Genomic DNA, 24,631 nt, shown 5'->3' on the forward strand with positions numbered 1-24,631 from the left:
CAGTACTCCTCAGTATGTGACTGCATGTGTTTCTTGCAGGAAAAACCATCTGGGAGTTGGTCATGGAACAGTTTGAGGACCTGCTGGTCCGAATCTTACTGCTGGCCGCCTGCATCTCTTTTGTGAGTCGGAGCACTTTCCTTTTCTATCAACAAACAATCAAGTTTGTGTCAGGATATATATATATATATATATATATATATATATATATATATATATATATATATATATATATATAGACAATACTAAGACTGCGTGTGCAATTATAGCAAGTACCAGAGTGGTGCGGAAATGAGCTGATTGCATAGACCATGGAGACACTCATTTCCTGCACAGCTACACGCTCCAAATTGTGGCGTTATATTATGCGTGGAACATGCAGCAAACAACTGTAACCTAGTATGGAGGATATACAAGTGCAATCTAGACGACTGCACCTGTCAATCAATCAATCAATCAATCAATCAAAGTTGACTTATATAGCCCTTAATCACGAGTGTCTCAAAGGGCTGCACAAGCCACAAGCACATCAGGGCAAGAAAGACCCTTTCGTATTTTATACGTAAGTAGTAAAACATTAAAGTCGCATCTTAAGTGCACAGGAAGCCAGTGCAGGTGAGCCAGTATAGGTAAATATATGTATATAGTTATATAAAGGTATATACAGTATAGGTATATATATAAAGGTATATACAGTATAGGTATATGTATATAGGTATATGTATATAGGTATATAAAGGTATATACAGTATAGGTATATATATAAAGGTATATACAGTATAGGTATATGTATATAGGTATATAAAGGTATATACAGTATAGGTATATAAAGGTATATACTGTATAGGTATTTATGTATATAGGTATATAAAGGTATCTACTGTATAGGTATATGTATAGTTATATGTATATAGGTATATACAGTATAGGTATATATGTATATATAAAGGTATATACAGTATAGATATATGTACAGGTATATAAAGGTTAAACTGTATAGGTATATACAGTATATGTATAGGTATATATGTATAAATAAAGGTATATACAGTATAGGTATATAGGTATTTATAAAGGTATATACAGTATAGGTATATAGGTATTTATAAAGGTATATACAGTATAGGTATATATGTATATATAAAGGTATATACAGTATAGATATATGTACAGGTATATAAAGGTTAAACTGTATAGGTATATACAGTATATATATAGGTATATATGTATAAATAAAGGTATATACAGTATAGGTATATATGTATATAGGTATATAAAGGTATTGACAGTATAGATATATACAGTATATATATGTATGTATATATATAATATATATGTGTGTGTGTACATGTATATAGGTATATATATATATATATATATATATGTGTGTGTATATATATATATGTATATATATATATATATATATATATATATATATGTGTGTGTGTGTATATATATATATATATATATATATATATATATATATATATATATATATATATATATATATATATATATATAGGTGTATATAAAGGTATATGAAGTATAGGTGTATATAAAGGTATATGAAGTATAGGTAAATGTATAGGTATAGATGTATATAGGTATATACAGTATAGGTATAAAAGTATATAAAAGTATATACAGTGTAGGTATATATACATGTACATAGGTATATAAAGGTAAATACAGTATAGGTATATATACATGTACAGTATATAGGTATATAAAGGTAAATACAGTATATATGTATATATATATATATATATATATATATATATATATATATATATATATAGGCTACTCAGTGGCCTAGTGGTTAGAGTGTCCGCCCTGAGATGGGTAGGTCGTGAGTTCAAACCCCGGCCGAGTCATACCAAAGACGATAAAAATTACTTCCCTGCTTGGCACTCAGCATCAAGGGTTGGAATTGGGGGTTAAATCACCAAAAATGATTCCCGGGCGCGACACCGCTGCTGCTGCTCACTGCTCCCCTCACCTCCCAGGGGGTGAACGGTCAAATGCAGAGGACACATTTCACCACACCTCGTGTGTGTGTGACTATCATTGCTACTTTAAATGTACATTTAAAACTAGCTAGCCATGTCTTAAAGCAGCTCTGTTTTTCAGTGTTAGAACTTCACCTTTATCTTGACTTTTTACACCAAAATGCATCCATTCTCCCTTTGCTATCTACACACTGTGTCTGCTTGTAAGTACTCTGTGTGTGTGCGCTGCCCAACATGCTCCTCCGCTCGTAAAACCAGCAATGTCACGCCCGGGAAGCGGTACTTTTCGAACAGAGTATAGTACCGCTTTTGATTTGTTAGTAGCACAATACTAAACCCTACTAGTATGTAGGGTTCCTATTGATATCGTATCAGATCGATATCGGTATCGGACAGTCCTCAGGGCTCCAATATCGGCATCAAAAGGGAAGTGAAATAGTCGTAAATCACCAAGGACATGTGAGTGAAGCGTTGTTTCATTCCACTTGCGCCCCGCTCTTGGTTTATCCCAGGAAACCCTCCGTGACCCTCCTCCCGTCGCCCCCGCGCTGCTCTCCAAAACAGTTTAGGCCGCGCACGTTGTCTTAATCCTCCGTCTCTGCACTCTGGCCTCGCCGCACAGCTGCCGCCATGGCCCTAGAAGGCCCGATGTGCGTGCATGCGTGTGAGGAAGAGAGCGGCAAGCTGCTTTATTTTAAGAAAGTCTCAAGCCAGGGAGAGAAACCGTATCCTTGCACAAAGGTCAGGGATGGAAGGAACGAGGGGTGGCCGGCGGCAGCGGGAGACGGAGATCGGGTTGCACAACACCATTGTTCGTTACGATGACAAACGGGAGCGACAGCGCGAGAGCCGTGTCCGCTTTCCAAAAGGGAGAGGAGTAAATAGTGCGAATACACCACCACCCCCCTATTGGTACGCACAGGAATGTGGCGCTGACAGGCGCACGCTCCTCCCGCAGATTGATTGTGTCTTTGAAGGTGAAGAGGAACAGGAAGTCAAGCCGGCGTTTCACCACAAAAGAGGGGACCGGGGGAACGGTCGCGCTCCGGCGGCTCGTCACTAATCCGTGCCGGTGTCAAGGTGGAAGTGTTCCCAAACAGGAACACGCGGCCGTCACGCTCGGGCGCGCGCACGTGTCGGACGCTCGCACGTAAAGTCCAGCGCTCCCGCGGTGAAATCATCAACTGCGTACGACACGCCAGAGCTTTTCCTTTGGCCCGCCGAGCATCAGTCAAACGGGCCTGATGGAACCCTTCAAACTAGGGGGGCTCCTGCATGCAGTACACCCGCCACCCCGCAGGGGGCCACGGTGAGACATGCGTCACAATGGACCAGCAGTGGGGGGGGGGAGTAGAAGAAGACATTCAAAGCAAAAATGACACCAGCCACCATAGACATCTTATAAGTAGACGCGGCATGGAGCGCTACTGGCGCTGACGAGACGCGGGGCCGCCATCTTGGAGTGGTGGTCCGCTCCACTCCGTGCAATTCATTTGGCAGGGGCAATGAACTGTCAGCGCATTTCATTCATCTTACCTCATGGAATACCACTGATTTTCACGCGCTTTTTTGTCATACGTGTAGCTACGATAAAGGACACGTGTTTTATTATTCATAGTTTGCTTAAAGGCCTACTGAAAGCCACTACTAGCGACCACGCAGTCTGATAGTTTATATATCAATGATGAAATCTTAACATTGCAACACATGCCAATACGGCCGGGTTAACTTATAAAGTGACATTTTAAAATTCCCGGGAAATATCCGGCTGAAACATCGCGGTATGATGACGTATGCGCGTGACGAAGTCCGAGTAACGGAAGTTATGGTACCCCGTAGAATCCTATACAAAAAGCTCTGTTTTCATTTCATAATTCCACAGTATTCTGGACATCTTTTGCAATTTTTTTAATGAACAATGAAGGCTGCAAAGAAGACAGTTGTAGGTGGGATCAGTGTATTAGCAGCGGACTACAGCAACACAACCAGGAGGACTTTGTTGGAGCGCTAGCCGCGCTAGCCGCCGACCTCACCTTACTTCCTACGTCTCCGGGCCGCCGAACGCATCGGGTGAAGTCCTTCGTCCTTCTGCCGATCGCTGGAACGCAGGTGAGCACGGGTGTTGATGAGCAAATGAGGGCTGGCTGGCGTAGGTGGAGAGCTAATGTTTTTAGCATAGCTCTGTGCAGTCCGGTTGCTAAGTTAGCTTCAATGGCGTCGTTAGCACAGCATTGTTAACCTTCGCCAGCCTGGAAAGCATTAACCGTGTATTTACATGTCCACGGTTTAATAGTATTGTTGATTTTCTATTTATACTTCCAGTAAGGGGTTTATTTCTTTTGTTTCTATATGCAGTTAAAGCAAGATGCTATCACGTTAGCTCGTAGCTAAAGCATTTCGCCGATGTATTGTCGTGGAGATAAAAGGCACTGAATGTCCATTTTGCGTTCTCGACTCTCATTTTCAAGAGGATATAGTATCCCAGGTGGTTTAAAATACAAATCTGTGATCCACAATAGAAAAAGGAGAGAGTGTGGAATCCAATGAGCCAGCTTGTACCTAAGTTACGGTCAGAGCGAAAAAAGATACGTCCATCGCTGCCTCTCAAGTCATTCACTGTAACGTTCCTCATCCACGAATCTTTCATCCTCGCTCAAATTAATGGGGTAATCATCACTTTCTCGGTCCGAATCTCTCTCGCTCCATTGTAAACAACGGGGAATTGTGAGGAATACTAGCTCCTGTGACGTCACGCTACTTCCGCTACAGGCAAGGCTTTTTTTATCAGCGACCAAAAGTTGCGAACTTTATCGTCGATTTTCTCTACTAAATCCCTTCATCAAAAATATGGCAATATCGCGAAATGATCAAGTATGACACATAGAATGGATCTGCTATCCCCGTTTAAATAAAAAAAAATCATTTCAGTAGGCCTTTAACAGTAATAGAATATTCTTATATGAGTGACCAGAAGTCCGAGATCAAAACTGGGAATATAATCCCAGAGAAGGGGGAAAAAAACGGTCAGCTATTTTTAAATTGAAGAAACAATATGATTAGGTTATATATACATGCGTATATCCTACATAAACAATCTATGAATACATTAGATATCTATATATCTTATAGACTGTATCTCTGTTGCTGCAGCAGCAGAGTTTATTCCGTCTTGACACTTTGTATTGATATTTTCTATTACATTCTTCCCTTAAATGATCATGTTTACAGTGATTGTTATATATGTATTTTTTATGTATGTCGCTTTGGATAAAAGCGTCTGCCAAATACTTCAACATAAACATATATAAACACCTGAAAGTCTTTATATCAGCTAAAACCACCAATCTGTTTCACTGGATTCACAATAAAAACCTAATTCTGTCTTACCCAACAATGTTAGTATTTGAATATTGTTACTTGAAGACTTATTCCTGGTTACAATTATACTGTTAGGAAAGTATTGTCTTATACTTTGCCTCAAATGGTCATACTCTTGTTTGCTAGCGGCTACAATTTCAGTACTATTGAAGATCTTTGCTCCTTCTCAACTCTGTGCTAATATTCTTTTCACAAAATACAACCAATATTACGTTAATGTTAAATCTTACTTGTGAAAAGTAACGCCCCGATTCCTATTTTCAACAGTCCAATTCCCTGCAATCCACTTTATTTATATAGCACATTTAAACAACAAAAATGTTTCCAAAGTGCTGCACAACAATATTAAAAGCAATACTCAAATATTATCCTTAGCTCCACCAATGACTGAATAAAAAATAAATAAAAAAATAAAACCAATATAAAAATAAATATGATTAAAAACGATTTTAAAGGGTAAAACCAATTAAAACAGTTTTCCTGCTCATTTGAGCAGGAAAACGCTGAACACTGGCGCTGAAACACATCTTTGTTTTCTACCTGTCAACTGTCAGTTTAGGCTGCTCGCCGGCTCCTCATCACCACTTCAAGATGGCGGCCCAATTTCTCGCGTCACAGCAGCCAATGCTGCGTCTACTTATAAGACGTCTATGCTCAGGCACCCTCAACAACATCAAAATTAATCGCAAAAATCTGACTTTTGACAGCGACTGGACGACAAAGTGCGAGTCAAAGCGGCCACTTTGTACTACGCGGTTAGTTATTACCTTTATTGATTGATTGATTGATTGATTGATTGAAACTTGTATTAGTAGATTGCACAGTACAGTACATATTCCGTACAATTGACCACTAAATCTAGGAATTCCATAATACCATTTCTCAATTAAAAATGTTACCATTTCAACATTTCTCGACCGATTTGAAAAATTCCAACACCAACCAAATTAAACTAATTCAGAAAATTCAATTTTTTTTTTAGCATTTTCAAAGAAATCCTGCTTTTCCCAAAATTTCCAGGAAGTTCCCATTGAAATGAATGGGACATTTTTCCAAGTTGCACAATTCCCGCATTTTTCAACCTATTCAAACCATTCCAACATTAACACACTCCACATATCTTGTACATTCAAACTATAATTTTTCCAAGTTGAAAAAAATTCCAGGAATTTCCAGAAATCCCGTTTTTTCCAAACCCTTTTTTCTGTCGACTACTCCTTCCACATTTTTCAACCCACTTCAACCGTTCCACCGTCAAAACATTCCTCTTAATCAGGACAAAACAACAAACTTGTTTTTTGAACTTGAAAAATTCCCAGTTTTCCAGAAATTCCAGGAAGTTCCCATTGAAATGAATGAGACATTTTTCCAAGTTTCACAATTACCACATTTTCCAACCTATTCAAACCATTCCGACATCAACACATTTCCCTCATACTGTACATTCAAACTATCGTTTTTACAAGTAAAAAAAAATTCCAGGAAATCCCGTTTTTTCAAACCCTTTTTTCACCCTTTTTTCTGTCGACTACTCCTTCCGCATTTTTCAAACCACTTCATCTGTTCCACCGTCAAAACATTCCTCTTAATTAGGAAAAAAACAAACTTGTTTTTTTGAACTGGAAAAATTCCCAGTTTTCCCCAAATTCCAGGAAATCCATAATACCATTTCTCAATTAAAAATGTTACTACTTCAACATTTCTCGACCGATTTGAAAAATTCCAACACCAACCTTCACATTTTTTAGCATTTTCAAAAAAATTCCACTTTTCCTAAAATTTCCAGGAAGTTCCCATTGAAATGAATTGGACATTTTTCCAAGTTGCACAATTGTCCCATTTTTCAACCTATTCAAACCATTCCAACATCAACACATTCCACATATTTTAAACATTCAAACTATCATTTTTCCAAGTTCAAAAAAATTCCAGGAATTCCCAGAAATCCCGTTTTTTTCAAACCCTTTTTTCACCCTTTTATCTGTCGACTACTCCTTCCGCATTTTTCAAACCACTTCATCTGTTCCACCGTCAAAACATTCCTCTTAATCAGGAAAAAAACAAGCTTGTTTTTTGAACTGGAAAAATTCCCAGTTTTCCCGAAATTCCAGGAAATCCATAATACCATTTCTTAATTAATAATGTTACTACTTTTTCTGGACCGATTTGAAAAATTCCAACACCAACCATTCAGAACATTCACATTTTTTAGCATTTTCAAAAAAATTCCACTTTTCCCAAAATTTCCAGGAAGTTCCCATTGAATAAATGAATGAGAATGAATGAATGAATGAATGAATGAGACATTTTTCCGAGTTTCACAATTCCCACATTTTCCAACCTATTCAAACCATTCTGACATCAACCCATTTCCCTCATACTGGACATTCAAACAAAAATTTTTACAAGTTCAAAAAACTTCCAAAATGTTACTACTTCAACATTTCTCGACTGATTTGAAAAATTCCAACACCAACCATTTAGTTGCTTGTTAGTTACTTTTAGTTAGTTAACATTCACATTTTTTAGCATTTTCCATCTAGTTAGTTATCAGATCAATCACACCTTTTCATTTTGATTAATCACGATTAATTGCAGTAAATCACCTGCGTGCATAACTTCAATTAATTTTTACTTTCTTTTAAATCATATTTTGCTATGTTAGGATTCAATATTATGTATGTCACTATGCAAAGATAATGAGATAAATAAACACAATTTTGGGGGGGATTTAAGAATAAATTGCGCAATTAATCTGCAAATTTACATGATTAATGCGATCATTTTTTGTGACTAATTGCGTAGGTTAATGCGTTAACTTGGACAGCACACTTTTGAAAAACAATGTGTCATCATTGTCTACAATAAAGTTTTGTCGCCGACAATAATCCTCGGTGACGTCACCGCTCGTGTTTTTCCGGACGGACACGAACATGCGCGCCACCTGTGCCGAGCCGCTGGCAGCAACGCTGGGAGGTAGAGCATGGAAACTTTTCACCCCAAACACGTCAAAGCGGACCCTGCACTTCATGGCGGCACGTCTGCGATGCGGGAGCCGTTTAAAGCGGAGGCACGTCGGACGGCCGAAGGGTAAGCTACCGTAGTTAGCTTGTTAGCTAGCTCGCTAACAACAGACAGACGAAGTGGTGCGAAAAATAGATTTAACTTATCATTTTAGCCAAATGCTTGTTTTTTGACATAAACATTTGATACTTTAGGTTTTTTTGGGACTTTGCTGTCAATGCTTTAAAATGGACAAATATGATTATTATTTTTGTACAACCGAAAGATCAGCACAGTTCCGGTTTAAACAAAGCACCACCGGCGGAAATGACGTCATGGACGCTTCTGATTGGCTAACATTGCCTTACAGTCCCATGTAAATAATGTCCTATTTAAAAATGCACACATGTTTTCACTCTTTATAAAAGTAAGTTGCTGCGGACATACAATGCATGAGGTGTAGAACTACAACCTCTTGTCATACCAAGAGGTTTATTGTACACAGCAGTTTGTTTTTTGTTTGTGATCTGTTCCAAAAGTTCCAGTAAAGACTGAATCGCCCGTGAACGCATAAAAATACAAACACAAAAACATTGTAAAGATATACAATTTAGATCTACCGTATTTTCTGGACCATAGGGCGCACCTGGATTATACAACCAGGTGGTCTAGTCAGGTCTATTTTCTTTTCTTTTTTTCTTTTTCTTTTTATTGACATTCAGCATCAGACATTCCTATCCATTACATCATATTCACATACATCATATATCTAGTGTCTGCCCTAAATGTCAAAATATATATTTTTGTTTATATCCCAACCATACCAACCCCCCCGCCCAAAAAAAGAAAGAAACCGCAGAAAAACAAAATAGTATTTGCAAATACATCAATTAAATAAAGAAAAAAGAAATAATAAGAAAAAATAAATAATAATACATTTTTGATAATAATAATCAGAAATAAAATAAAAGGATATAAACAGATATATATATAAATATATACACATATAGGGAGTAATCCTTTTTTTTTAAGCCGTACAATCACTAATTTGAGAAATAAAAGTCAGGCTTATGGGGCGTGACATAATTGACCCAGTTTTCCCAGTATGAAGTAAATTTCTCCAATTTATAATTAATAAAGGCAGTTATCTTTTCCATTTTATATATGTCCATTGTGATTTCAAGTCAGGTCTATTTTCATATATAAGGCGCACCGGATTATAAGGCGCATTAAAGGGGTCATATTATGATTTTTTTTTCGAAATGTAAAAGACTTCCTTGTGGTCTACATAACATGTGATGGTGGTTCTTTGGTCAAAATGTTGCATAGATGATGTTTTACACATCATCTTCAAGCCACTTTCTGACAGTCTCTTCAGGATGCGCCGTTTTGTGGGCGCTCTTATTTACGTGGCTCACCTTTGACAGCGTCTTCTCCCCGCCATCTTTGTTGTAGCGGTGTAGCGTGCAAGGACGGGAGTGGAAGAAGTGTCAAAAGATGGCGCTAACTGTTTTATTGACATTCAGACTTCGCTTAAATCAATAACGGAGCAGCATCTCCTCATCCGCCGTAAATGTGTGCCGTGAAAAAACGTCCGACCGGAACTCTCTAATAACTAAAGTTCCTTGGGTGAATAATGTAAAGTCACTACACCGGTATGTTTTAGTGCTTTCATGGTGAGTTTACTGACAGATATAAGTAAGAACTTGACACTACTTTATATTAGAAATGACAACAGCGGAGGATGAATGTCACATAACAAGAAGATAGAGAAAAAGAAGAAGCTTATCGACAACAGTGTCGTCACCAACTACAAAAGCGGACGCGCGCAAATTTTCAGGACTTATGCGGATTCGAAATACAGATTAGCAGGTACCAGAAGGTAAGAAAAGTTGCTTTTGCATAATATTGCGAAACAAAAAGCCAGATAATGTCTTACCTTATACACAGACCATAATAATACTCCTATGTTAAAGCACAGTACAATCCATCAAGCGATGTGGCTTCATAGCTTACCAAAGTCATACTAAAACATTTTGATAAATTTTTGAGAGCCGTGTGTAATGTTCTATATTTTCAATGGAACATATAACATCTTGGTGTTGTTTACAAGCGTCATATTGCAGTCTACACGTATCTCTAATGTGTGACTGCCATCTACTGGCCACACTTATCATTACACCATGTACCAATTAAAATAGCTTTGAGGTCGGTAAGCTCAACCAAAGTAATTCCGTACATTAGGCGCATCGGGTTATAAAGCGCACTCTCAAGTTTTGAGGGAAAAAATTATTTTAAGTGTGCCTTATAGTCCGGAAAATACGATATATCAGATTGAATGTGTTTTTTTTACACTTCGCATTCATATTTCGCAGTGTTTGTTGCATTTTTGTTGCATTTCGCTTGATTGTAGAATATGTGGATGGAGAGGGGGTGTGACATTCATATGTTGTCAATATTCAGTGTTTTATCCTTCATAGTTAATATTAGGGCTGGGCGATATGGCCTTTTTTAATGTCTCGATATATTTAGGCCATGTCACGACACACCATATATATGTGAATATTTTGCCTTAGCCTTGAATGAACACTTGATGCATATAATCACAGCAGTATGATGCTTCTATGTGTCTACATTCAATGTTCATACTGCATTAATATATGCTACTTTTAAACTTTCATGCAGAGAGGGAAATCACAACTAAGTCAATTTACTAAAAGTGTATTTATTAAACAGTTATTAAGCAGTGGCACAAACTTTCATGTCATTTCCAAAACAGAAAGTGCAAGATTGTCAGAGACATTTTAAAACAAGCTATTAGTGCACTTTAGGGCTGCAACAACTAATCGATTAAAGATTAAAATCGACTAAAATCGATTATAAAAATAGTTGCCGATTCATTTAGTCATCGATTCGTTGGATCTATGCCAGGGGTCACCAACGCGGTGCCCGCGGGCACCAGGTAGCCCGTAAGGACCAGATGAGTAGCCCGCTGGCCTGTTCTAAAAATAGCTCAAATAGCAGCACTTACCAGTGAGCTGCCTCTATTTTTTAAATTGTATATATTTACTAGCAAGCTGGTCTCGCTTTGCCCGACATTTTTAATTCTAAGAGAGACAAAACTCAAATAGAATTTGAAAATCCAAGAAAATATTTTAAAGACTTGGTCTTCACTTGTTTAAATAAATTCATTAATTATTTTACTTTGCTTCTTATAACTTTCAGAAAGACAATTTTAGAGAAAAAATACAACCTTAAAAATGATTTTAGGATTTTTAAACACATATACCTTTTTACCTTTTAAATTCCTTCCTCTTCTTTCCTGACAATTTAAATCAATGTTCAAGTAATTTTTTTTATTTTTTATTGTAAAGAATAATAAATACACTTTTTAATTTAATTCTTCATTTTAGCTTCTGTTTTGTCGACGAAGAATATTTGTGAAATATTTCTTCAAACTTATTATGATTAAAATTCAAAAAAAATATTCTGGCAAATCTAGAAAATCTGTAGAATCAAATTTAAATCTTATTTCAAAGTCTTTTGAATTTCTTTTAAAATTTTTGTTCTGGAAAATCTAGAAGAAATAATGATTTGTCTTTGTTAGAAATATAGCTTGGTCCAATTTGTTATATATTCTAAGAAAGTGTAGATTGGATTTTAACCTATTTAAAACATGTCATCAAAATTCTAAAATTAATCTTAATCAGGAAAAATTACTAATGATGTTCCATAAATTCTTTTTTTAAGTTTTTCTCTTCTTTTTTTCGGTTGAATTTTGAATTTTAAAGAGTCGGAATTGAAGATAAACTATGTTTCAAAATTTAATTGTCATTTTTTTCGTGTCTTCTCCTCTTTTAAACCGTTCAATTAAGTGTAAATATCATTAATTATTAATAATAACATAGAGTTAAAGGTAAATTGAGCAAATTGGCTATTTCTGGCAATTTATTTAAGTGTGTATCAAACTGGTAGCCCTTCGCATTAATCACTACCCAAGAAGTAGCTCTTGTTGTCAAAAAGGTTGGTGACCCCTGATCTATGCTATGCGCATGCGCAGAGGCTTTTTAAAAATAAAAATAAAAATTAATTTTTAATTTTTTATAAACCTTTATTTATAAACTGCAACATTTACAAACAGCTGAGAAACAATAATCAAAATAAGTATGGTGCCAGTCTGCTGTTTTTTTTTCTCAATAAAATACTGGAAAGGATAGAAATGTAGTTTGTCTCTTTTATCCGATTATTAATCGATTAATCGAAGTAATAATCGACAGATTAATCGATTATCAAATGAATCGTTAGTTGCAGCCCTAGTGCACTTTTGTGCATGATGTCACTAAGATGACATATCAAAACAACACTCAATTAAAGTGCACTTTTTGTACAGAACGCCACTACAATAGTTTAAAACAAATAAAGTGCACTTTTTGTGCATGATGTCACACAAGATATTTCAATAAGTGTCAAATAAAAATGAGCTGCATAATAGGAAATCAAATAGTGTATGTCCTTCGCTATGTGGTAGGTTCCTGCGGGCGTTATCTCCTTCTGTTGTTGACTTTTTGTTTCATATGGTGTTGATGTGGAAATTGTTGCTTGGGCATTTTGTGGGTGTGGCACCGAACAGAGATGTTGACATGCAGAGTTTCAAGCACTCCTCATTCTCTAGCGGGTGACTTTTTTAAACGATGCTACAAATTAGCAGTAATGCTACTTTTTGTAGCAATGCTTTTGCAGCATACTTCACATATTACTGTTGTCTGTTCAACATCTTCCCGCTTGAAGCCAAACTACCGCCCCGTGCTGTTTTTCTTGGGGATTAATTATTCTTCCTTCATTTGTTACCAGATTTGCACCTTCTCTCTCGTACTACCACTCCGCTAGCATCACAGCTAGCGTTACCATGTCTCTACCTCTCTGCTCGGCGAGGGCGTATGACGTTGCACGCGCGACAGTCTGTGACGTATGTAAGAAGGTGCGCTTGTTTTATGTCTCTGTGAGAAGGAGAGACAAGAAAGAGTGAGAAACGCCTGTAGTGTAATGTCCGCAGCTAAAAGAAACCGCGTGAGGACGTATACTCCAATATCACCATATACCGTATTTTTCGGACTATAAGTCGCAGTTTTTTTCATAGTTTGGCCGGTGGTGCGACTTATACTCAGGAGCGACTTGTGTGTGAAATTATTAACACATTAGCGTAAAATATCAAATAATATTAGTTAGCTCATTCACGTAAGAGACTAGACCAGGGGTCGGCAACCCGCGGCTCCGGAGCCGCATGCGGCTCTTTGACCACTCTGATGCGGCTCAGCTGCATACTTGCCGACCCCACGATTTTCCCAGGAGATTTATGGATCTCAGTGCCTCTCCTAGATAACTCCTAGGGCAAATATAATCCTATTTTCACTCTGATTACTAAATTAAGGGCGTGCCCTAATTGCACTGCAGTAATTGTCCTCTATAGCATTTACAAACAGCGTGCCAGCCCGGCCACATGTTGTATGTAGCTTTTACTTGAACACGTAGGAGACAGCAAAGCATACTTACTCATCAGCCACACAGTTTACACTGACGGTAGCCGTATAAAACAACTTTAACACTATTACGTTACAAATATGCGCCACACTGTAAACCCACACCAAAAAAGAATGAAAAACACATTTCTGGAGAACATCCGCACTGTAACACAACATAAACACAACACAACCAATACCCAGAATCCCATGCAGCCCTAACTCTTCCGGTCTAGATTATACACCCCCGCTACCACCAAACCCCCCCCACACATCAACCCTCCCCCCCTCCGTGCGTCGGTTGAGCGGAAGAGTTAGGGCTGCATGGGATTCTGGGTATTTGTTGTGTTGTGTTTATGTTGTGTTACAGTGCAGATGTTCTCCCGAAATGTGTTTGTCATTCTTTTTTGGTGTGGGTTCAAAGTGTGGCGCATATTTGTAACGTAACAGTGTTAAAGTTGTTTTATACGGTACGGCTACCGTCAGTGTAAGCTGTGTGGCTGTTGAGCTAGTACGCCTTGCTGTCACTTGCGTGAGCAAGCTGAAGCTGCGTTTTACATGTGGTCGAGCAGGTACGCTGTTTAGGCAGGCTGTAGAGGGCGCCAAAAGCAGTGCCATCACGCCCTGATATTCGGGAGTCTCCCGGAAATAATGAGAGTGTCGGCAAGTATGACGCTATCAAGCGCCATTCTTTCAAAACTCGCGGGCCGCACTAACATCAAATTTCCATATTAAGGTGCGTGCTGGTGCGTGTGTCTGAGATCCCTGGTTAACATAGCACAAAGCAATTTAAGCTTTGTATGCTGTGTTTTTCATTTTAAATTAAAAAATTTTTTTTGTGGCTCCCATTATTTTCTTTAATTTGTAAAACTTGCCAAAATGGCTCTTTGAGTGGTAAAGGTTGCCGACCCCTGGACTAGACGTATAAGATTTCATGGGATTTAGCGATTAGGAGTGACAGATTGTTTGGTAAACGTATAGCATGTTCTATATGTTATAGTTATTTGAATGACTCTTACCATAATATGTTACGTTAACATACCAGTTGGTTATTTATGCCTCATATAACGTACACTTATTCAGCCTGTTGTTCACTATTCTTTAGACATTTTAAATTGCCTTTCAAATGTCTATTCTTGGTGTTGGCTTTTATCAAATACATTTCCCCAAAAAATGCGACTTATACTCCAGTGCGACTTCTATACACTACCGTTCAAAAGTTTGGGGTCACATGTAAATGTCCTTATTTTTGAAGGAAAAGCACTGTACTTTTCAATGAAGATAACTTTAAACTAGTCTTAACTTGAAAGAAATACACTCTATACATTGCTAATGTGGTAAATGACTATTCTAGCTGCAAATGTCTGCTTTTTGCTGCAATATCTACATAGGTGTGTAGAGGCCCATTTCCAGCAACTATCACTCCAGTGTTCTAATGGTACAATGTGTTTGCTCATTGGCTCAGAAGGCTAATTGATGATTAGAAAACCCTTGTGCAATCATGTTCACACATCTGAAAACACTTTAGCTTGTTACAGAAGCTACAAAACTGACCTTCCTTTGAGCCGATTGAGTTTCTGGAGCATCACATTTATGGGCTCAATTAAACGCTCAAAATGGCCAGAAAAAGAGAACTTTCATCTGAAACTCGACAGTCTATTCTTGTTCTTAGAAATGAAGGCTCGAACACAAAATTGTTTGGGTGACCCCAAACTTTTGAACGGTAGTGTATATTTTTTTCCTTCTTTATTATGCATTTTCGGCCGCTGCGACTTATACTCCGGAGCGACATATACTCCGAAAAATACGGTGGTCATTTTCTATCAAACCTGCGATATATCCAGTATATTCCATATATCGCCCAGCCCTAGTTAATATTGTAAATCCCACATTCTTTATTTTCATGTACATCCTGAGTGTCTCATTCAGTAAAAAAATCTAAACTTCCATTCCGTTTAAGGCGGTCGGTCATAACGTTTTTAGCTTTCAATCAGATATTATAGTGAGGTTTTGTACTAGTGTTCCTAAAAATAGATGCACTACCGTTCAAAAGTTTGGGGTCACCCAAACAATTTTGTGTTTGAGCCTTCATTTCTAAGAACAAGAATAGACTGTCGAGTTTCAGATGAAAGTTCTCTTTTTCTGGCCATTTTGAGCGTTTAATTGAGCCCACAAATGTGATGCTGCAGAAACTCAATCTGCTCCAAGGAAGGTCAGTTTTGTAGCTTCTGTAACGAGCTAAAGTGTTTTCAGATGTGCGAACATGATTGCACAAGGGTTTTCTAATCATCAATTAGCCTTCTGAGCCAATGAGCAAACACATTGTACCATTAGAACACTGGAGTGATAGTTGCTGGAAATGGGCCTCTATACACCTATGTAGATATTGCACCAAAAAGCAGACATTTGCAGCTAGAATAGTCATTTACCACATTAGCAATGTATAGAGTGTAGGGATGATGTTTGATAAGAAATTATCGAGTTCGAGTCTATTATCGAATCCTCTTATCGAACCGATTCCTTATCGATTCTCTTATGGAGTCCAGATAGGTTGTTGTATATGGAAAAAACCACACAATATTTGGTTTAACAAAAGCTCACTTTTATTATATTAGAAAACAATTTAATCTAAAAAATAAATAAATATTGACTGTTACCCCCCTAAAAAAATAAAATAAAATAAATAAATATTGACTGTTGTTACCCAAAGTATATTAAGTGGGATTTTTCATAAAAACAAATATATACAGTAACACGAAAACAACCTGTCTCTGTGATCACTATAGGTGTATAAATAATAATATAGTGTTAGATAAAATCAGTCCCTTGGGCACAAAACTGAAAATAATACAGCTCTCCAAAAAGTGCACTTCTGCTGCTATTGGAACATAACTGTTTGTTATGATGCTTTGAGCGTTTAATTGAGCCCACAAATGTGATGCTCCAGAAACTCAATCTGCTCCAAGGAAGGTCCGTTTTGTAGCTTCGGTAACGAGCTAAAGCGTTTTCAGATGTGCGAACATGATTGCACAAGGGTTTTCTAATCATTAATTAGCCTTCTGAGCCAACGAGCAAACACATTGTACCATTAGAACACTGGAGTGATAGTTGCTGGAAATGGGCCTCTATACACCTATGTAGATATTGCAGCAAAAAGCAGACATTTGCAGCTAGAATAGTCATTTACCACATTAGCAATGTATAGAGTGTATTTCTTTCAAGTTAAGACTAGTTTAAAGTTATCTTCATTGAAAAGTACAGTGCTTTTCCTTCAAAAACAAGCACATTTCAATGTGACCCCAAACTTTTGAACGGTAGACACATTTTTTTCCTGTAAATTTGGCCCCCCGAGGCAAAACAATTGCCCAGGCCTGCGTTACACGGACATGACAAAATCCGACTCTGGTGGAATTTGGGCAAAAACACGGGCATGGACCTGCGGTGTGAACAAGGCCCGTTGTCATGTGACGTGTGGCGACTCTGTCCTGCAGGTGCTGGCCTGGTTCGAAGAAGGTGAAGAAACTGTCACAGCCTTTGTTGAGCCTTTTGTCATCCTCCTCATCCTCATCGCCAATGCTGTGGTTGGAGTGTGGCAGGTCAGTCACACACACACACACACACACGCACACACACAGGAACAATTGTAGTCTCAAGGACAAATACCTGCCCTCGAACGCCATCTTTTACACTCACCTAAATAGCCTCTTATACTTAGAAACACTGGCACATAATAAATTACCAGTGTTCAGGTCGCCCTCCCTCTTTGTCCTTGGTGGCGTGTTCCTTCCAGAGCCCACAGCTTAAAGTTCAGGAGGAGCCAGAACGAGTAAGGGATTGGGGGGGGGGGTGTTAAGGTTAAGTCAAGGTGGAGAGGACTGCCGTGAAGACTGGACCGCACATGTAAACCTGCAGAGAAACGATCACGTTACCGTCCACGTTTGTAGTGGTCGCGCTCATTTGGAAACTATGCACACGGATTCACACTTGGGGGGGTATGAGAAGGAATAGGAGAGGACCACTTATGGATTGTTGCTTTTTAATTCTACACTAGGCCTGGGCAATATGGCTGGAAACTGTATCACCTAGGCTGGTCTACATACCGTTATTTTGGTACCGGTACCAAAATGTATTTTGATACTTTTCTAAATAAAGGGGACCACAAAAAATGGCATTATTGGCTTTATTTGAACAGAACATATGTTTATTATTGCAATTTAGTCCTTAAATAAAATAGTGAACATACTAGACAACTTGTCTTTTAGTAGTAAGTAAACAAACAAAGACTCCTAATTAGTCTGCAGTAACATATTGTGTCATTTATACACCTATTATTTTGTACACATTATGAGGGACAAGCTGTAAAAATGTATTATTAATCTACTTGTTCATTTACTGTTAATATCTGCTTATTTTCTGTTTGAACATGTTCTATCTACACTTCTGTTCAAATGTAATAATCACTTATTCTTCTCTTCTTTCATACTTGACATTAGTTTTGGATGATACCACACATTTAGGTATGGATCCGATACCAAGTAGTGACAGGATCATACATTGGTCATATTCAAAGTCCTCATGTGACGTATTTACTGACTTTATAAACATAATAGGAATTTAAAAGAAAAAAATATTGGTGTAAACATAGTAGTATCGACTCGATACGCTATTGTACTTGGTATCATTACAGTGGATGTCAGGTGTAGATCCACCCATGGCATTTGTTTACATTGTGACTAGAGCTGCAACAACTAATCGATTAAAATCGAAATTAAAAATAGTTGGCGATTAATTTAGTCATCGATTCGTTGGAGCTATGCGCATGCGCAGAAGCAATTTTATATATATATATATATATATTTTTTTTTTACATTTTTAATTTTTAAATTCTTTTTTTATAAACCTTTATTTAAAAACTGCAACATGTACAAACAGCTGAGAAACAATAATCAAAATAAGTATGGTGCCAGTATGCTGTTTTTTTTCAATAAAATACTGGAAAGTATAGAAATGTAGTTTGTCTCTTATCCGATTGTTAATAGATTAATCGAAATAATAATCGACAGATTAATCGATTATCAAATGAATCGTTAGTTGCAGCCCTAATTGTGACGCCGGTGAGCTATTGTATCCTCCTACAGTGTGTAGTGAAGCATGTTTAGCTATTCCTCGTCCTCCAGTGATAATGATACGTATAAGAAACGTACTTTATTTGTCGCCATGAAGGCCAGGATTAGTGATTTAGAAGTAGCTAAAACACTGTCGACTGCTGATGGATTTTAGCCGCTAGCTAGCTAGCCAAGTCTTAAAGCAGCTCTTCCCGAGGGTGTTTCAGTGTTATAACTTCACCTTTATCTTGACTTTTTACACCAAAATGCGTCCATTCTCCCTTTTCTGTCTACACACTGTGTCTGCTTGTAAGTACTCTGTGTGTGTGCGCTGCCCAACATGCTCCTCTGCTCGTAAAACCAGCAATGTCATGACGTGACGACGCGCCGTCATGCCCGTAAAAAAAAATCTAAAAATATTGGGAAGCGGTACTTTTCAAACAGAGTATAGTACCGTTTTTGATTCATTAGTACCCCGATACTATACTAGTACCGGTATACCCTAGTATCACCATATAAGTGTTTTATGTCGCTCCATAGCAATAATTAGTGATATTTTTATGAACTTTTAGAAATAAGGAGCAGGGTAAAAATACATTTGATTTGATTATAATGCCTCAGCTATCAAGGCAGAAAGGACATGTCAACACAAACATGGAAAACACTCAACGTCAACAAAATAGTGAAATCACATTGAACACTTATTAATAATCTCTTAAAAATAAGGAATATGTAAGGAATGCTTCATAAAGTGTAAGAAAATAGTGTGAAAATGTAAACACGGAGAAACCTGAGAACTGTTTTCTGCAGGTTTGGTGGCAGGAAGTTACAGCTGTGCTCTAAAGGGTGAGCGCGGCAATTAGCGGTATTAGCGCTTTTGCCTCGCATCATTTACAGCAGGGGTCACCAACGCGGTGCCCGCGGGCACCAGGTAGCCCGCAAGGACCAGATGAGTAGCCCGCTGGCCTGTTCTAAAAATAGCTCAAATAGCAGCACTTACCAGTGAGCTGCCTCTATTTTTTAAATTTTATTTATTTACTAGCAAGCTGGTCTCGCTTTGCCCGACATTTTTAATTCTAAGAGAGACAAAACTCAAATAGAATTTGAAAATCCAAGAAAATATTTTAAAGACTTGGTCTTCACTTGTTTAAATAAATTCATTAATTGTTTTACTTTGATTCTTATAACTTTCAGAAAGACAATTTTAGAGAAAAAATACAACCTTAAAAATGATTTTAGGATTTTTAAGCACATATACCTTTTTACCTTTTAAATTCCTTCCTCTTCTTTCCTGACAATTTAAATCAATGTTCAAGTAAAAAAAATATTTTATTGTAAAGAATAATAAATACATTTTAATTTAATTCTTCATTTTAGCTTCTGTTTTTTCGACGAAGAATATTTTTAAAATATTTCTTCAGACTTATTATGATTAAAATTGAAAAAAAATATTCTGGCAAATCTAGAAAATCTGTAGAATCAAATTTAAATCTTATTTCAAAGTCTTTTGAATTTCTTTTAAAATTTTTGTTCTGGAAAATCTAGAAGAAATAATGATTTGTCTTTGTTAGAAATATAGCTTGGTCCAATTTGTTATATATTCTAACAAAGTGTAGATTGGATTTTAACCTATTTAAAACATGTCCTCAAAATTCTAAAAGTAATCTTAATCAGGAAAAATTACTAATGATGTTCCATAAATTCTTTTTTTAATTTTTTCAAAAAGATTCGAATTAGCTAGTTTTTCTCTTCTTTTTTTTCGGTTGAATTTTGAATTTTAAAGAGTCGAAATTGAAGATAAACTATGTTTCAAAATTGAATTGTCATTTTTTTCGTGTTTTTTCCTCTTTTAAACCGTTCAATTAAGTGTAAATATCATTAATTATTAATAATAACATAGAGTTAAAGGTAAATTGAGCAAATTGGCTATTTCTGGCAATTTATTTAAGTGTGTATCAAACTGGTAGCCCTTCGCACTAATCACTACCCAGGAAGTAGCTCTTGCTTTCAAAAAGGTTGGTGACCCCTGATTTACAGACTACATTGGTCTGACTACGGTCCCTTTGAAAACATCCAAAAAAGTGACTTCTCCTCTTTTGTCCACATTTTGCCGTTGTTCATAGATAGATAGACAGATAGTACTTTATTGATTCCTTCAGGAGAGTTCCCTCAGGAAAATTAAAATTCCAGCAGCAGTGTACAGAATTGAGATCAAATTTAAATGCAACCAACCTTGCTTCCATACTCACGCTGGAAAAAAATACAAATTATAAACGCATTTTTCATTGATATGTATTGCATGTCTATCGGGATATATATTGGTATCGTTTAATCCCCCAGTCCTACTTAAAAGTATTAGAAACAAGATATAATAACTGGATAGCACAGTTAAATCAACTTACTGGTAAATGTTGAATAAAAAAAAATCAGCTGTGCTCTAAAGGGTGAGGCGGTGTGGCATTAGCGCTCTTGCCTTGCATCATTTACAGACCACATTGGTCTGACTACGGTCCCTTTAAAAACATCCAAAAAAGTGACTTTTCCTCTTTGATCCACAATTTCTTCATTTGGACTTTCCCTTCTCACTCCATGCGAAGACTCGGGCCAACTTGATAGTTGATACTGTCACCTGATTGGCTGCCCACTGATCAGTGATCACGTCCTTCTTCCTTCTTAGGAGCGCAACGCAGAGAGCGCCATCGAGGCCCTGAAGGAGTATGAGCCGGAGATGGGCAAAGTGTACCGGTCGGACAGGAAGAGCGTGCAGAGGATCAAGGCCAGGGAGATAGTTCCTGGTGACGTGGTGGAGGTGTCCGGTAAGGTCCTCACAATCTGTTCTTTGGGATTCTTCCTCTGACATAATCCACCAAGTCCCTGTGGGAGTTTGTCGCAGCAAGAGTTGCCATGTTTTGAGGCTGGTTGGTTCTCAGCGGCGTTCACCGTACTTGTAATGAGACCTCCAACGACATGTTGACTAGGGTTGTACGGTATACCGGTACTAGTATAGTATCGCGGTACTAATGAATCAAAAACGGTACTATACTCTGTTTGAAAAGTACCGCTTCCCCATATTTTTAGATTTTTTCACAGGCATGACGGCGCGTCGTCACGCCGTGACATTGCTGGTTTTATGAGCAGAGGGGCATGTTCGGCAGCGCACACACACAGAGTACTTACAAGCAGACACAGTGTGTAGACAGAAAAGGGAGAATGGACGCATTTTGGTATGAAGGTGAAGTTATAACACTGAAACACCCTCAGGAAGAGGCGCTTTAAGAAGTTTCTTACAAGTAGTATTATCACTGGAGGTCGAGGAATAGCTAAACATGCTTCACTACACACCGTAGGAGGATACAATAGCTCATTGGCGTCACCGCCAACAAAAGCTAGCGCACCTGAATGTAAACAAATGCCATGGGTGGATCTACACCTGACATCCACTGTAATGATACCAAGTACAAGAGCGTATCGAGTCGATACTACTATGATTACGTCTATTTTTTATCGTCACAAAATCTTTTTTCCTTTTAAAAAAATTCATATTATGTTTATAAAGTCAGTAAATTTGTCCTTGGACACATGAGGACTTTGAATATGACCAATATATGATCCTGTAACTACTTGGTATCGGATCCATACCTAAATGTGTGGTATCATCCAAAACTAATGTCAAGTATCAAAGAAGAGAAGAATAAGTGATTATTACATTTGAACAGAAGTGTAGATAGAACATGTTAAATTAGAAAATAAGCAGATATTAACAGTAAATGAACAAGTAGGTTAATAATCCATTTTTACAGTTTGTCCCTCATAATGTGTACAAAATAATAGGTGTATAAATGACACAATATGTTACTGCAGACTAATTAGGAGTCTTTGTTTGTTTACTTACTACTAAAAGACAAGTTGTCTAGTATGTTCACTATTTTATTTAAGGACTAAATTACAATAATAAACATATGTTTCATGTACGCTAAGATTTTTTGTTCAAATAAAGCCAATAATGCCATTTTTTTGTGGTCCCCTTTATTTAGAAAAGTATCGAAATACATTTTGTTACCGATACCGGTACCAAAATATCGGTATCGGGACAATACTAATATGGACAAAAACATTTGTCTCGGACAAAGTCATTTGTGGACACTAGTGGTTACGTCATCACTGGTGTTTCCTAGCAACATGTCAAGTGTAGGACCATTCCACCCTGATCTTGTTGACGACCTCGCTCATTTTGTAACACGGACCTTGTTTTTTACACTACCGTTCAAAAGTTTGGGGTCACATTGAAATGTCCTTATTTTTGAAGGAAAAGCACTGTACTTTTCAATGAAGATAACTTTAAACTAGTTTAAAGAAATACACTCTATTAGGGATGATACTCGAAACCGGTTTTCTCGGTTGTTCGATAAGAAAAGAACCGAGTCCTCGGACTCTAATCCCTTTTTGAGAACCGGTACCCGTTATCGAGACCACTATAGTAAAGAAAATAGTTGGTTCTTTATTCGAATCCCTCGGAACGAATCCCGTCCCGACCGGAAATGCTCCGTGGGACATCACAAGAAATGACGTCACGTAGCTCAGTCATTAGGCGCAGATAGCGAAAGCAGGAAAAACAATGGACGGGAAAAAGCGCTCCAAGGTGTAATAAAGTTCAAAACAAAAGCTATAATCCAATGAATAACTTTACTGGGAGATTTGAGCAGGGTACAAACACATGACCAACACTTTTACCACCAAGCGGAAACATAGCAACCAGGCTAGCAACGCACCTCCTTTACGGCAGCTGTCGCAACCTTCTTAAAACAACCGCAGCACATACATAAATATACAACATATCTCCCTTTTTTAACTTTTGTTTTTCTTTCCTTGTAAACAAAACCAAATCACACTGTATATGTGTTGTCTGTCTAATTATAAATAATGCAGACGAGGCTTGTTGGCTGAGTTCTTGACGTTTACTTTCACGGGTGACCACATGCAACACTTTTCGGGGCTACCGCGCATGCTCGTCACTCCCGTTGCATGCTGGGTAGTGTAGTTGTTATATTCCCTAGCTCAGGGGTCGGCAACCCAAAATGTTGAAAGAGCCATATTGGACCAAAAATACAAAAACAAATCTGTCTGGAGCCGCAAAAAATTAAAAGCCATATTACATGTGTCATGAGATATAAATGTAATTAAGAGGACTTAAAGGAAACTAAATGAGTTCAAATATAGCTACAAATGAGGCATAATGATGCAATATGTACATATAGCTAGCCTAAATAGCATGTTAGCATCGATTAGCTTGCAGTCATGCAGTGACCAAATATGTCTGATTAGCACTCCACACAAGTCAATAACATCAACAAAACTCACCTTTGTGCACTCATGCACAACGTTAAAAGTGTGGTGGACAAAATGTGACAGAAAAAGAAGTGGCATAAAACACGTCCTAGAAAGTCGGAGAAAGTTATACCAATCAATACATGTAAACAAACTATACGGTGAGTTCAAGGACCGCCAAAATAAGTAGGACAAAACGGCGCTCGCCAAATACTCGAATCAGTGAACCATGTTTAATACAAACAGTGTGATTTATAACAATTAGGGAGGTTTGTGTCATGTTTGTCCTCCTACA

At 37.6% G+C, this 24,631-nt stretch overlaps 1 protein-coding gene across 2 annotated transcripts in view; it reads left to right on the plus strand.

Annotated features, from left to right (window-relative positions):
- LOC133642609 (sarcoplasmic/endoplasmic reticulum calcium ATPase 1-like) overlaps positions 1–24,631 on the plus strand; it is a 120,138-nt gene that overhangs the window by 32,132 nt on the left and 63,375 nt on the right. For both annotated transcript variants that reach the window (XM_062036900.1, XM_062036899.1), the window contains exons 5-7: positions 40–122; positions 17,398–17,502; positions 21,689–21,827. In XM_062036900.1, the coding sequence (XP_061892884.1) occupies positions 40–122; positions 17,398–17,502; positions 21,689–21,827 (327 nt within the window). The remainder of the gene's footprint in view (positions 1–39; positions 123–17,397; positions 17,503–21,688; positions 21,828–24,631) is intronic.

Source organism: Entelurus aequoreus, linkage group LG25 (assembly GCF_033978785.1).
Source record: "Entelurus aequoreus isolate RoL-2023_Sb linkage group LG25, RoL_Eaeq_v1.1, whole genome shotgun sequence".
In the NCBI taxonomy this organism is placed as follows: Eukaryota; Metazoa; Chordata; class Actinopteri; order Syngnathiformes; family Syngnathidae; genus Entelurus; species Entelurus aequoreus.